The sequence below is a fragment of the Fukomys damarensis genome, unplaced genomic scaffold, assembly GCF_012274545.1.
Source record: "Fukomys damarensis isolate Sample0158 unplaced genomic scaffold, DMR_v1.0_HiC HiC_scaffold_27, whole genome shotgun sequence".
Classification (NCBI taxonomy): Eukaryota; Metazoa; Chordata; class Mammalia; order Rodentia; family Bathyergidae; genus Fukomys; species Fukomys damarensis.
The window spans coordinates 3,916,655-3,932,062 of NW_022900939.1; the positions used below are offsets into that span (position 1 = coordinate 3,916,655).

At 41.5% G+C, this 15,408-nt stretch overlaps 1 protein-coding gene across 1 annotated transcript; it reads left to right on the top strand.

The window, feature by feature from the left end:
- Nucleotides 1–7,326: 7,326 nt before the first annotated feature.
- LOC104851234 (olfactory receptor 5M11) lies at nt 7,327–8,295 on the top strand. The gene has a single exon (XM_010608408.1). The coding sequence runs from the start codon at nt 7,327–7,329 to the stop codon at nt 8,293–8,295; it is 969 nt and encodes a 322-aa protein (XP_010606710.1).
- The last annotated feature ends 7,113 nt before the right edge of the window (nt 8,296–15,408 follow it).

Below are 15,408 nucleotides of genomic sequence, written 5' to 3' on the forward strand. Positions count from 1 at the left end.
TCCAATATATGATACAATTTATGTATTCATTCTGCTATCGAGTGACAAGTACATTTTCCCACTTTCTTGGTGATATGAAAGCCCAGTGACAAGTTTTCTTATGTAATTTTAAATATGCACCAGTGAAAACGTTTTTATCATGTAAATTGTTAATTTCTGGTTCATAAGGAAACAAAATTTTTAGATTCTTTTTGTATGGCTAGTGGCATTACCAATTTATACTGTCAAAAATATGATTCTCATTAGTCCACACTTTAGGCCACATGCATGTTTTCAGGATTCTTAACTGTTTCCCCTTTTAGGGGGTGCAAATTGGGTTCTTGTCTCTTAAGTTTGACCATCATTACAAAGGTAAATAATTTTAAAGCATTGGTGTTAAGTCAAGATTTCCCCTCTTTCCTAGTTATATACAACATATTTTACCTTACTCCCAATTAGAAAACAAACAAACAAATAAAAGTGTATTCCTCCAACAACCAATAAATAAAACAAAATTAAACTAATAAATGTCACTTCTGTCTGTGTAAATTTCCTGGGCACAACAGATCAGATTTAATAATTGAGTTTGGTACTTCATTTATATAGCAGGGCTAATTCTTCTTCCACTGATTTTCTGAGAATATTTTATGAGGATGAGGGATAAAATGCCTTTTTATAAAGTATTTTTGTGTGTAAAACTTCAGAAATATTTTATAAATTTAATTTAAGTTCTATACACAGGGTACAAAAGAAGAGATATAGAAACGAACTACAGTGTTCATAATCACAGACACCCATCCATGTTGTAGGAGGGTACATGTTGTATAGAATATGATTAAACCTATTTGATTCTTTATATCCATAATATATTTAATGGGAGTGTGTTTCCATGTATTCATGTACACAGGCATAAAAAGATATTAAAAATGCTTGCAAGCTTTGCAAACATTATTTTACAGGTGAGATTTTAGTTTACTGTAGAGAAAGGACAATCAATTTGAAATACTGTTTCTGAAATATGATTGAAAAGAGATACTGGGCAAGATTCAAGATGGTAGAATGTAGTTGTCTTAAGGACAGAGCATTTTAGAGGTAGAAGTAAAAAAATAATTATCTGATGGGCTGCTTATGGAGTGTATGAAGTGAGAAGAAACCATAACTTCAAAATGCATCTTTTCATTTGCTTGCTGGTTTAACCTCACCTCACTGAGTTGAAATTGGGAATGCAGTGTTTGGAGCATGTTAGGGGAAGGTGGGAGGGTCTCAGGTTGTCACATGGAGTTGTCATTGCACTTGTTATCCATGTGGATTTGTCAGCAATTGAATTTGAAGTTTGGAGTTCGGAAAAGGTGTATGGGCTCAAGAGCTAAGGTAGGGAGGCATAATATTTCAGGAGTATTTGAAACCAGAAAATCGAATGCTATTAGTAAAATAAAGTATAAGTACAAAAGGGCAGTTGCTGGACTGAGCTCCTTCAACACGAAAAGTCAGGACAAACTAGGAATTAACAAAATGATGAGGACCAGCCATGCAGTAGGAGGAAAATTTGAGAGTTTCATGTCCTGGGATATGAGAGAAGAAAGCTGGCCAAGAAAGTATGAACTCAAGGGTGTCAAATGTAAACTCTAAGTCAAGAAAGGTAAGGACTGGAAGCTGATCAACAAGTTTAGCAATATAAAGCCTATGCTTGTCTTTTTTTATTTTTATTTTTTTTTTGGTTTTTTTGAGACGGGGTTTCACTATGTAGTTGAGACTGACCTGGAACTCACTATGAATCCCAGGCTGGTCTTGAACTCACAGTGATCCTCCTGCCTCAGCCTCTTGAGTGCTGGGATTACAGGCGTGCACCATCACGCCCAGCTTCCATACTTGTAGCCTCTCAGCCTTGAGTGCTGGGATTACAGGCGTGCACCATCACGCCCAGCTTCCATACTTGTCTTTTGTAAGAACAGTTTCCCAGAAGCAATGAGGGGAAAGCCTGACTAGATTGGGCTTGAGCAAAATTACAAAAGCAGAATTGGGTACTGAAAGTGCATTCAGCTGTGTCAATACTTTTAATTGGCAAAGGGAAAGGAAAGGAATAGCATGATCCCCAGTAAAACACCGTACCTGCAGTTAACAGTATTATAGAGTGCATTTAAAATTGGTAAAGGAAGAAAAAAAGGCAAGAATGGTAAAGAAGGTCGATCTCATGTCAAGGATTCTTACTACGTGAAGGAAGAACATTAAGATAAACTTCTCTGTTCCTTTCACAGAGCTCTTGGACAAACACTGATGAATGTGAAATTATAGAAAATGTAATTCGCTCCCCGATCCCAGAATGTTTCAATTAAGGCTATTGGTTTGATTCCCAGGGCAGCATTAATCACTTACATTCTTTCGTCCCTGTGAGGGTGGTTGGAGCCCCACTTCCCTCGTGCTGATATAAGTAGGGCTGTGTTCTACAGGTCACCGGGGCCTCAAGAAGCGCACGGGAGCAGAGGTTCAGAAACAAATGCATGTCAGAAACACAAGTAAGTTCTTGTCTTTTTATCTCCTTATTTTATTCAAGAGGAAATTATAGCAGAATCTCAAAACGAGGCCCAGAAATTATATACAGTGTCATTCTTAGGAGCCAGGTTTTTCTTGATTTTGCAAATCTGTGGGGAACAGGAATCTTGACTTTAAATCCTGAAGGAAGGACAAGACTTCTCTCAGTGGCTGTGAGTGTAGAGGTAGAGAGAGGAGATCGGCCATGGAGACTATCGGTTACATTTCAATTGAAGGGCAATTATTGTTTTGATGCTGTTCCTATCAAAAATACTGCTTATCTCCACTTTTCAAGCATGAATTGACTAATGCCTGTTTCCCTCCAGTGATCCAGAAGACAAATTTAACTTTGTTGTGCCTTTTCTTTTTCTTTTAAAAGCATGTGCTTTTGCTAAAAGCACACACTTACTATCTCTGCTTTTTTCACCAGCAGAATTTGAGCTTCAGTTAATTTCCCTGACCGAAGATTTAGTGCCACTCACTCTGATCTTCTTGTTTGATATTTTGCTCAAATGTCACTGGTGTAAAGCAACAGGCAAATACTCCCCCTCAGTACACAAAAATATAAATCCATGTTCAGATGGGGCTTATGCACTAGGAGCATATGTTTTAGGGGAAGGCTTCGAGTAGACGCATTTCCTTTTGTTGAAGACTCATTGCTTCCTTGGCATTTTCAAGGAGCACACATAATGCGTTAAACAAGTAAACAAACATGGAAAAGATCCACTTTGAGAACCCCTCTAGGAATGACTTCTTGTTAAAACTTTTCCTTTAACTCTACCTTTTGGCAAGCTGCTCTGGTTTAATTGTAATTAAACAGCGTACAAAATTTATGTGCACAACCAGCCCTTTGAAACTGGTTTCTCTCCAGTGAATTGTTACCTTTGTGGAAATCCTTTGCTTGGTTGTCTTCCTTCCTTCCTTCCTTCCTTCCTTCCTTCCTTCCTTCCTTCCTTCCTTCCTTCCTTCCTCCCTCTCCCTCCCTCCCTGCCTTCCTTCCTTGATTCCTTCTTTCTTCTCTCCCTCCATCTACCTCTTCTTCCTCCCACCTTTTTTTCTTTTTTCTTTGCAATGGAGGGCAGGGCCTTACCATTTATCTCCCCTTCCTCATCCTGGTGCCTCTGTGTCCCAGGCCTGGCCAGCGGTCCCTGTGCATAGCCTATGCAGTGGTGCACAGCTCTGTGCTCAGAGAAGCCCCAACTTGTTTCAGTGCTGTATTCCACAGCCTAGAAATTTTTAATATTTTGAACAAGGCTTCTTGGGTTCTTATTTGTAAGGAAGTCAGGGTCCTGTGGAGTTGGTCCCCATTCCAGGTTTTCCATTTTTGGCTTCCCTCTGTCCTTGAGTTACCCAGCAAAGCCCACACGCTCGTCTCCGTGTGTCCCCTTGGCTCTGGAAATGCCAGGCAGCCAGACCTGCGGGTCTATACACACATCTCACGGTGTGATCTCGTTTCCTCTTCTCTCTCTCCAAGTCCTTCTGTTCCAATTCTGTTGGGTATTGTTAGATCCTGCACAAGCCACAGAGCTTGTAACTCAAACTTCATTAAAGTGAGTGCCACAGGTAGTCGTTAAATGTCACACAAGTGATTCCTCCTGCATGTGAACTCAGGTATAAATTTTAGTGATCTCTTCTTTTTATTATTTACCTTGCATGTATACATCTTGTCATCTTTCTTCTGTTTCTCTCAGCTTCTGTTATTACCATCTGGGGATTCCTGGATATAGATGATGATCAAAATAACTTATCGCAGGGCCTGGTGGCATATGCATGTAATCCTAGCACTTGGGAGGCTGAGGCAGGAGCATCTGCACAGCCAACCTGAGCTACAGTGGGAAGCCCTGTCTCAAACAAACAAACAAACAAAACCCAAAATAAATTTTCTTTCTCTTGCTGCTGTCACACAAACATATTTTTTCCCCAGAATATCTCCTTCTAAATTTCTTGAAGAGCAGCTGTCACCCTTGTTCTCAAGTGAAGGCAGATGGTATTTTTCATAGGAAAGTGAAAGATAGAGAAAAACCAGAGATTCGGTGAAGTAAACATTTAGGGAAGCACCCAGCCCCGATTCTCCACAGCTATCTGCATGCTCTGTGCCCAAAGGCTCACCTGCACCCCCCAAGTGAGCTCACCTGGCACCTGAGCATCCCCTCTCTATTTTCCTTAAGACACTGTTCTTAAAACAGTGCAACTTAAAATACCACTTGTTCATTTACATTTCTATCAGACCTTTTCCACCGGAGGGGATGTAGCAGGGCAAGCGTGTTTGAAGGTGTGTTCATTCCCGCATCCGCAGTGCAATATCACATGATACTTCGAGTATCAAAAAGTCTGGATTTACAAATATTCAGCTTGATTTCAACAGTGACCGGAGGCACAGGCAGGCAAGGCAGACAACACCGTCATGACTTTCAAACCGGAGAAACATAGTGATTTGTTCAGCTACGAAACTTTGAAAATGTAGCATGAGCATTGCATCCAGATCCCTCAGCCTACTTCTAACATCAGAACGCTTTGTCGCTTCTACTGGAGATATTACCCAGGTGCATCAGGTGCACTGCTGTGTTTCCCGTGCTGCACTATGCAGGATGCCGTGATTGTCCTCGTCCCCAGCTATTTTGTGTCCATCAAGACCTTCCGGTTCTGAACGGGGAGCTTCGTCACACAGTTGAGGTTTGAGGCAAAATATCAGCAACGGAATCAGATGATTTTAAAAACAGAACAGGTGAGCAGATCCTAAACCCATTAGCGGTATGTCCTTCCCCTGATTATTTAATTTTCCCCAAAAGGAGCATGAGGATGATAGCACCTGTCACACAAAATTGTGTGCATGTGGACTCTGTTACTGTGTGCACAGCGTTTAGCCTCGAGTTGCAACTTGGGAAATGCGTTTAAAACACATTTAGGAATCTAGCATTCCTAGTGCATTAAAAACTGTTTCTCAGGTACTTAGCACTCTGCGTAAAGGAGGTACACCATCAAAAAGATACGTCTGAGTGTACTGACCTAAAACGTACAGGAACATGAATGCGGTCATGAATTTTAGAATGAGACAAGAATTATTGAAGAATATTTTAAATACAAAGGAAAGGTCAAATGTTTAAAATGTCTTGAGAGAAAAGAGGAAGGGACTCGGGGCTAATTGGCTGTGATATTAGGAGAAATAAAAACATTGGAGGAAATTCTAATACCTAAACAGCTTAAATGTTAACTAGGCAAAATTTAACTCTTTTTCCTTGGAAATACCCCATTATTGCTGTCATAATCCCAAAACACCATGGAAAATCATCTAGTTGATGGTTATTCGATAAGCATGCCTGTGATTCTTTCTCTTCTTCCTTCCTTCCTCTTTCTTTCTTTCTTTTCTCCCTCCCTCCCTCTCTCTCCTCCCTCCCTCCCTCCCTCCCTCCCTTCCTTCCTTCCTTCCTTCCTTCCTTCCTTCCTTCCTTCCTTCCTTCCTTCCTTCTTTTAGTGTGGGGCACTGAATTCTAGGTCCTTGTGCCTGCGATGCAGACGCTGTGACACTGAATTTCCCCTGCAGCTGGTTTGGGAGCTTTTGTGACAATACGTTCCTTGGCTTCAGTCTGTGAAGACTTGCATTAGGATTCTCTGGATAAATATTAAATATGCAGAACTGAGTAACCTACATAGGACATTCTAAAATAAAGTATCTGTGAATATGCTTGAACAACAAGCTTCTCCCAAATTGATTTATAAACAAAATTTCAAAAATCACTCATTTCCCCCAGTACAGAACATCATGAAAAGCTCTCAGGGACACAGATGTGTTAAACATTGTTGAGTCATCCATTCATGTTACTTTTATTTTGTTTTTGAAAATCTGTGTATAAATATAAGAGGAACAGCATTGGTAAAATAATGAACTGGATTTTGTTCCATCCTTCAAGACCTTACGTAGGAGAAGTAAAAAGTAAAACACGTTACTGCATTGAAATGTTCTAAGAATAAATTAGAGGCAAAGTGGGTATACTGGAAGTATACTGTAAAAAGAGACGGAGTCATCACACATATGTGGGACATAGAGTGAAACAAATGCATCGCCAAACTTGGATCTTCCATCTGACCAGTGTAGGATAGACCTGCTGAGAACCAAAAGATAATGAGGGCAGGCTGAGCTCAGTTTTAAGGATATAGATATAGAAATATGTATGGGTACAGGGCTAGAAATATAGTAACTTTAGAAAAGGACAAGTGAAACAATGGTTTAGTAGAAACACAAAATCATTAGCCCTTTTCTTCCTAGTTCACACTATCAATTATACCATTAGGATCTTATGTACAGTTATACTATTCGGTATTTACACATGTGTGACTTACTTATTTTACTTAAGAGTATATCCTCAATATGCATCCATTTTCCTATGAATGACTAATTTCTCATTCTTTATGGCTGAGTAGTATAGGTGTAGGGGAAGTGGGAGGGGTAGGGGAAAGGTAATAAGGGAAAAGGAAAAAAAAATGAGAAAATGAAAAAATGGAAATAAAGTATTTGTAAATAGGGAAGGGAGAAGGGGGTGAAGGGAGGGCGGGGGGATGGGGAGAAAATAAGAACCAAGATACATCATGTAAAGGTACAAGAGCCCAATGATGAGTGTAACTGTACTGTAGACCTAAAATGTACCAATAAACTCAGTGAGGGGGGGAAAAAAAAAGAAACAGAATCAGATTATAGTAACATGCACTGTGGATCAAGTGCTTGAAGAAGAAGACGGTTTCGATGGTCATTAACGTGGTTTGCGTCTCCCTGTCTGCGTGGCCTCCCCAGTTGCACCTCGTGGAGCCGCCGGCCCTGAGGAAATGCCCCTCGCCAACGGCAGCGCCCTGACGGAGTTCGTCCTGCTGGGGCTCACGGACCGCCCGGAACTGCAGCCCCTGCTCTTCGCCTTCTTCCTGCTGCTTTTCCTCGTCACCGCGCTGGGCAACCTGGGCCTGGTGCTGCTGATCAGACTGCGCCCGCGCCTGCACACGCCCATGTACTTCTTCCTCACGCACCTGGCGCTGGTGGACCTGGGCCACACCTGCAATGCCACCCCGCAGATGCTGGCCAACTTCTTGTCGTGCAGGAAGACCATCTCCTTCGCGGGCTGCTTCACACAGTGCTACGTGTTCATCGCTCTCCTCCTCACAGAGTTTTACATGCTGGCCCTCATGGCCTACGACCGCTACGTGGCCATCTGCGACCCGCTGCGCTACCGTGTGTGGATGACCCGGCGGATCTGCGTCACCTTGGCCGCACTGCCCTACGCCTATGGCTTCTCAGATGGGCTGGCGCAGGCCACCCTGACCTTCCGCCTGACCTTCTGCGGGCACAACGTCATCAACCACTTCTACTGCGTGGACCCGCCTCTCATCAAGCTGGCCTGCTCAGACACCTTCCTCAAAGAGCACGCCATGCTCATCTCGGCGGGCGTCAACCTGTCCGCCTCCCTCGGCATCATCCTGCTGTCCTACGCCTTCATCCTGGCCGCCGTCCTCAGGATCAGGTCCGCCGAGGGCAGGCGCAAGGCCTTCTCCACCTGCGGGTCCCACGTGGTGGCCGTCACCTTGTTTTACGGGACTCTCTTCTGCATGTATGTGAGGCCACCAACAGACGAGACCGTTGAGCAGTCCAAAATCATAGCTGTCTTCTACACTTTTGTGAGTCCAGTGCTTAACCCTCTAATCTACAGTCTGAGGAACACAGATGTAAAGCAGGCCGTGAAGCATGTCTTCAGAAAAAACGCTGTCAGAACGATGACCGTATCTTCCAGTTCCCGTAAAACATAACTGTATGGCTTTGACTCATATGTTTTATATAACCTAGGTGCACTTGCACTTTTGTTACAAATGTAAATCAGCATAACCACTCTGGAGAATAGTATGACCCTTCTTCAATCAATTACCAAAAGAAATGTCCTAGGACTGGGGTTCCAGGTGGCAGTGCCTATGAAAGTGACATCAGTGTGGAGAGGTAACATGCATGTTTCTATGCTCCTTGCAGTTTCATTTGCAAGTGCTGATATGTGAAACCCACTGAAGTGTCTCTCTGCCTAAGAAAGGAAAGACTTCTTTTCATTTATCGCAGCATGGGTGCCTCTGGAAGACTTTACTTTAAGTGAGGCAAACCAGGCACCAAAGCACAAATACCGCTGGGTCTCAGTTCCGTGTGGACTCTAGAAATGTCTGATTCATAGATCCAGAGCCTGCGCTGGTTCAAGGGACGCACGATGGGATTAGGGAGACCTTCTAAGGACACTAGGTCTCAGGAGAGAAATTAGATCAGGGGATCTATTCTATAACATGATGACTGTGATTAATGCTCCACATACTTGAAAAATTCCAGGGATGGTTTTTATTTTTTATTTATTTATTTTTTTCAGCTTTAATTGAGTTTATTGGTACATTTTAGGGATACAGTACAGTTACATTCATTGTTGGGATCTTGTACCTCTACATGACAGGTCTTGGTTCTCATTTTTTCCCCTTATCCCTGCCCTCCCTTCACCCCCTCTCCCCTCCCCATCTACAAACACTTTATTTCCATCTTTTCATTATCTCACATTTTTTTCTTTTCCCTTATTACCCTTCCCCTACCCATCCCACCTTCCCTACACCTTTAGCTCCTTTCTTTCCATTTCTAAATGTCAGTAATCTTATTAGGATCTTCTGTATTATTGCAGATTGAGGGATGGCTTTTAAATGTCTACACTAGAAAAATGCTGAGTATTATCTTGTTTTAGCCACTCAACGATGTATACATAGATCACACTTCAAGTTGCCCTCTGTAAACAGTATGTATTTGTCAATCAAAAACACATTTAGGAATGTATTTATATTCTGAAGTTTTAGGGTTTTCTGTGATATATCTGGAGGGTCTCAGCTAAAGACTTCAGGGCTGGGAATGCCTGCCTGCACTTATTTTTCTTTGCTTTTGCCCCTCGGTGTGTGACCCAGTGGTGAGCATCAGCTAGGAAGGCTGGAAATGCAGACTCCCAACCCACATCTCAGGTCTACCTGACCCCAACCGGCCCCCACCCTGCTGGCTCTTCGTGATGGCGGTGGTGAGCAGGTTGAGCCGGTGCCCCTCTCAGTTCCTTGACTTTATCACGTTGTTACCCCACTGCCATTTGGATCGAGGAGTCCTTATGAGACACAGCATTCTGTACCCCTGTGGGTCACTAAGCGAATCTAGTCCCTGCTTGTCACAACAGAGGTCTCCAGCATCTCATGGATGTGACGGTGTCTCAGAGCGGTGGTCCAGAGAGGAGAAGGACAGGGAGGGAGCATGGCTTTGTCCTGAGTTCGGGACTTGGCCTCCGAGTGCAGGGAACCCACCCTCCCTCCAACCTGCAGGCCTGTGGACATTACATTTTAATAAACTGTGTTAGAAACAATTGGATGAATTTGAAGAGAAGAAAATTAAAAGAAAAATTAAAATTAAAGAAAAAATTAAAATTAAAGGAAAGAATAAAGAAACACTGGATCGTGCCAGATGGATATTGACCTTTTCTGACTATTTCAATTCCTAAGTACCAATTATGTCCTTACTATGTGTGGCCCTCGGTAATGGCCAGTGCATATGTACCATGGGGGTAAAGTTCTGCTCTGCAGGAGAAAATGAAATGGCTCTGTTATCCCAAAACCTCAACCAAGACAAATATGTGTGCCTTCGGGATTAACGTTTAGTGGATAATTAAAAGAAAAGTGATACTTCTCCCCAAAACACTTGATGCCTTATTATACTAAGATTCTGGTTCCGAAATTCGTTTTGTGGAAGACACAGCCTGTTACTCCACTGGAAGAATATAAATCTCATAAAAACTATTTACAATGACATTGTTTCTTTTTTTTTGCTTTTCTTATATTTATTCCTTTTCCTTGTCCTACTCCCCCACTTCCCCTTTGGACCGCCTCTTCTTATTTTACATTATGTATTATACCCTTTAATACTTATTTACACTTTCACTTTCTCACACCAGAGAAACGACTCAGTATTTACACATGTGTGTCCTATTTATTTCACTTGAGTATAAATAGGGAGGGGTGGAGAGGTGGAAGGGAGGACAGGGGAATGGAGCTTAAAAAAGAACCAGGATACGTCATGTAAAGGTACAAATTCCCAGTGATAAATGTCATCACATTGTATACCTAAAATGTATCAATAAACTTGAGTTAAAAAACTAATACAGACAGGTTGAGCATAATATTTAATAGCACAGTTACTGCTACTCTTTTTATTTTTGAGGGATTTAAAAATAGTATTTATTAATTCACTTAAAAACAATGCTAATAAATCCTTTATATGTTCAACATATTTTTTTTCAGCTTTAGTTGAGTTTATTGGTACATTTTAGGGATACAGTACAGTTACATTCATTGTTGGGATCATGTACCTCTGCATGACAAGTCTTGATTCTCATTTTTTCCCCTTACCTCTGCCCTCCCTTCACCCCCTCCTCCCCTCCCCATCTACAAACACTTTATTTTCATCTTTTCATTCTCTCACACTGCTACTCTTTTTGCTGTCTCTCTCTTTTTGTAAGCAACAGAGACTTCTGAAACAAGGCAAGTTTAAAGGAGTGCTTGGTTATAAGACCACAGAATATCTTGCAGAATTCAGGAGTGTTGAGGGGTCATAGGAAGCAACAGCAGTGTAGGACTCTGCAGCCATTGGTATCCTTGTCTCTTTGTTTATTGTACGTCTTTTCATTGGTAGGATATACAGTCATGAGTTTTTCTCCAGTACAATGTATTTACTTACAAGTATTCAAAATGTCAGTGAACCAGCTGCCTCACTCCATCTCCTTCCTTCCTTCCTTCTTTCTTTCTTTCTCTCTCTTTTGCAATTTCACAAAATTATTCAGTTAATGGAATAATGATGGTCTTGTACAAGGCTGCACCAGAGACAACGAAGATGACGAACCCCTCCTCCCCATGTGTAATTAAGTTTTACTGTGCACACCTGAGAACCTGCTTTAAATTTCCACTCCAATTCACACACCTTGTACTGTGCGAGGCACCTTCACAAGACTGAAGATCTCACTGGGGCAGTGCTAGACGTGTTTGGTGGTGTGTTAGCTGCATAAAAGATGGCTTAAAAACAGCTTCCACACCATACATTCAGTTATTTGTTTAAAATCAAATGTACATAGCAGGAGAATTGTTACATACATTGTAACTAAGAGAAAAACCGTGCTTGAGAGTGAATCACCTCCGTCATCTCCCTCCTTTTTTTCCTTCTTCTCCTTCCTTCAGCCTTGATGACTCCTGTTTGTTGTGCAACAGCCTCTCCTGCGTTGTTTGCACATTTTCCCTTCAGCTCAGCACCTCCAGCAGCCCTGGGTTTTGTCCCCCACTGGTTTTTTTTCATTCTCTCCAAGGCATAGGTGAAGATGTGACCCTTTAGTTTTGGGGTGAAACTCGATGTAGAACAAGAAAAAGCCTGAAGGAGGTCTCTGGAGTGCGTGAGTTCCTTGAGGTTCTTCTCCCCTTCTCCTTCAGGAGCGAGGCAGGCTTCATGTAAATTTGAAACCTGCTCTCTCTCCTGGCTGTGGCACTTATAAGACATGTTTTCTACTTTTGTAGGTAGAAGGGACTCTTTTCTGCGTTATGTTGCTGGCCTACTTTGCACCAAGAAATTTTAAGCCATTTCTCAACCTCTTCATTTCTATTATCAAAAATCAAAAAAGATTCCATATTTGGAGCATTGGCTTTTGGACTGTAAGTTTTTACTTTGAATTTTGGCAAAAAGCACTTGGATTTTAATTGAGGAATAGGCTTTTGGGTTTCACTCATCAGTTTCTAAGGTAAAAAGCAAGTGGAGTGGTCCTATTATTTTGATTTTTGTAAGAATTTGCTAATATTATAACTAAAGTGAGATGTATTAACTGTGAAACATCATTCCAAAAAAAAAAAAAATCAAAAGCGTTGGTGCATACATTCAAGGTGATCCGCTTTTCAGGTTTTCAGTCATCATCAATACTTCTTTGCAGCAGTAAAGACTGCGTCCGTAGTGAAGAACAGCATCTACACAGCACATCTCAACCTCTTCAGCTCCTTTGCTCCTCCTCTCCCTCCCTAAATCCCTCGACTCCCTTTCCATTTGCAAAAATCTCCATGTTTCCTATTATCAATATTTTATTTTTCTCTTTTAAATTATTTATAATTTGGTTTTCTAATCTAAGACAAACCATGCAGTTTTTAAGCTTGCATGTCTGATTTGCTATTATTTTTGCAATAAATTTACTAAAGAAATTACTTTGTATTTCTTACCACATTCTGGGCACTACACTGAGAGGTGTGTAAATAATTCATGTAAAATATTGGTCCATTCTTTTGGATAAAAGCCTGGAAAGGAAGATGTACCAGAAATAGCAGAGAAGATTGCCCTTAAAATTGATATTGGACATGAATAGAACAAGGCAACAAGAAAAACGCTTATGGTGTTTTATGCAAAAAATTAATGTAGCTAGGAGTAGTCTTCCCTGTGCACTAACACTTGAGTTGAAATCTAAAAGGTAGACAATAACTGGAGGGCAGTTGGGAGGAATAGAATTCATGGTAGTGGATAAGGCCTTCGAGAGGATCTCAAGCTTGGAAAATGCTTGGTGCTTGGCAGAAAACCAGTGAATAAGAGAGAAAATGAGAGACAGTGCAGGAAAAGCGCAAGGGCTCTGATATCAGTGTATCACGTGCAGGAAGTGCCTCATGCGACGTACTTGTGCGTCTCTTTCCCTCCCTTCTGAAGCTAAACACTATCTGAACACAGGCCTGTAAAACATCTTGTTATACTTGTTACTGTTGCATGAAATGAAATCGAGTACTTGGCACAGAGAAAGAACTGTAGACGCAGTATTTTGATCTGCATTGTGATCAGTTTTATACCTTGACAAATAATACATTGCTACATTTTGCACAATCACCTGTTTTTTTCCCATAAAATATTATTTACACCTCAACCTAACAACCTGAACCAGCTCTGCCATAACTCTTTATGTGGCCTGGTTCGAACTATTTAACTCCATAGGTGTTATCAGTTCAGTACTCTCTTCTAGCAGTTTTGTGAAGTTGTTGCACGATACCGGATTAACACCTGGAAGGAATCGCTGAAACATCACAGGCCACAGATGTGTCAACACTGTATAACTGTAGTATTCATTCCATTCAATGGCCCAGAATGAGTGGAGACTTACAGCGCGGTAATCCCATGGGAATAAACTCCCAGACACTCAGAGCAACTGACGGAAAGTGATTAGAAACTATCGCAATCACATTGCTCAAATCCCCAGATCCTAATATGTGTAAGTGTATGTCAATTATTAGTTTTCCCCAGAGTTAACTTTTGCAGTAACGTTGCATTTGTTTCCTCTGAGTGTGTTGAAAAGTACTTTAGGGAGAAGTCTCCAAATTCCAAGCATGTATAAATCGTTCTTGGCAGCTCCTCCCTTGGACTGCTGGTGTCTCTGAGAGAATCTTTCCTCGGTCAGGTAGGAATGAGAACTCTGACTTCTACACTTACATTTTCTCCTCTTCAACGACATAAACAGGCTGCTGTGATACATGTGTGTAGGTTTTGCCACCGCCAGCCTAGATACTCAGACAGGTAAAACGAGTCAGTGTGTATTTCCTGTTTAGATCGATCACAAAAAATATTATAGTTGCACTATAATTATGTATTTATCATAATTTTCATCCCAAAGAACATTTTTCTCATTCATTCAAGTATTGAAAATGCACATTAGTCTTTTTAGAATATCTTATTAAAAGAGCAATCCCATGACTAAAAGCAAAAACTGTAAGATGCAATAATTTTATTAAATAGGAGACAAGCAGGAACACACTCACTGTGGGAAAAAATTAAACTCATAGAGCTTTTAAAAACCTCGTTTAAATTTTTAGAGAAAGACAACTGGGGATAAATTTAATATTACCTAAGAGGTAGCTAACTAGTGATTACTGTAGTATTGTTAAACTCATGAGTGAAAAATCAGAATATTAAAAGTGAGGGATACTTTGGAAATTTGTTAAATCCGACATTAAACAGAGGAGGCTGCTAAATACCACAAACAGAAAATCATGACATCAAGTTAAAGAAACTGTTTTGATATGTGAAGACTCAAAAGAATCTTTCTTGACCAAGTAGAAAATATGAAGCCGTAAAGCAGGTCATGGCCTGTCGCTGAGGTTCACGCATTGTAGTTACGTGGCACACCTCGCTCCTGTATTTGTGAGGCTGTGGGATGGGAACTGGCGGAGGAGGGACAGGCGGGTGTCCCTGAAGGCAGGACAGAAAGGGAAAATGTCTCTTCCTGGGAAATGATTACACACCCGCCTCACGTGACCTTCTCCTAGCTCTGCATTTCTGCCCCAAGGTACCGTTACCAGCCCATACATTCCTGCAGGCTTTTCTGTCTTAACACCCAGTCGAGTTCACTTTTGAGATCAATCCCTGACACGATTCTTTGGTCACTTGTCTTCTCTCTTCTGTGGCCTTTTCCTTGGCTTCTGTGTCCTCTTCCTTCCCACACAGCCAATCCCAGAACAGTCACAGGACAGCCAGTGTGCAACCGGACTTGTGCACAAAGACAGGTGCATCTGTGCTCCCCACATTTTCCTGCTTCATAGGAGCCCGAGGAGGAAGACTTGTCCCTAAACTCAAACCTAAATAACTAGCTTCCAGGGCCGTGGATTGCCACCTGCCTTGCAAGCACAAGGACCCAAGTTCTAGCCCTGGTACCAAAAAAAAAAAAACAATACACACAAAAAACCCCCCAAAAAACTAGTTTCCAGTGTACAGTCAGTGGCACCCCTTTTTCTTCCCAATAACGGAAACAAAACCACTAAATGGGAAGTAATGTGAAGTATTTTTTGCATGCTCATATAATAAAAACAAGCATATAT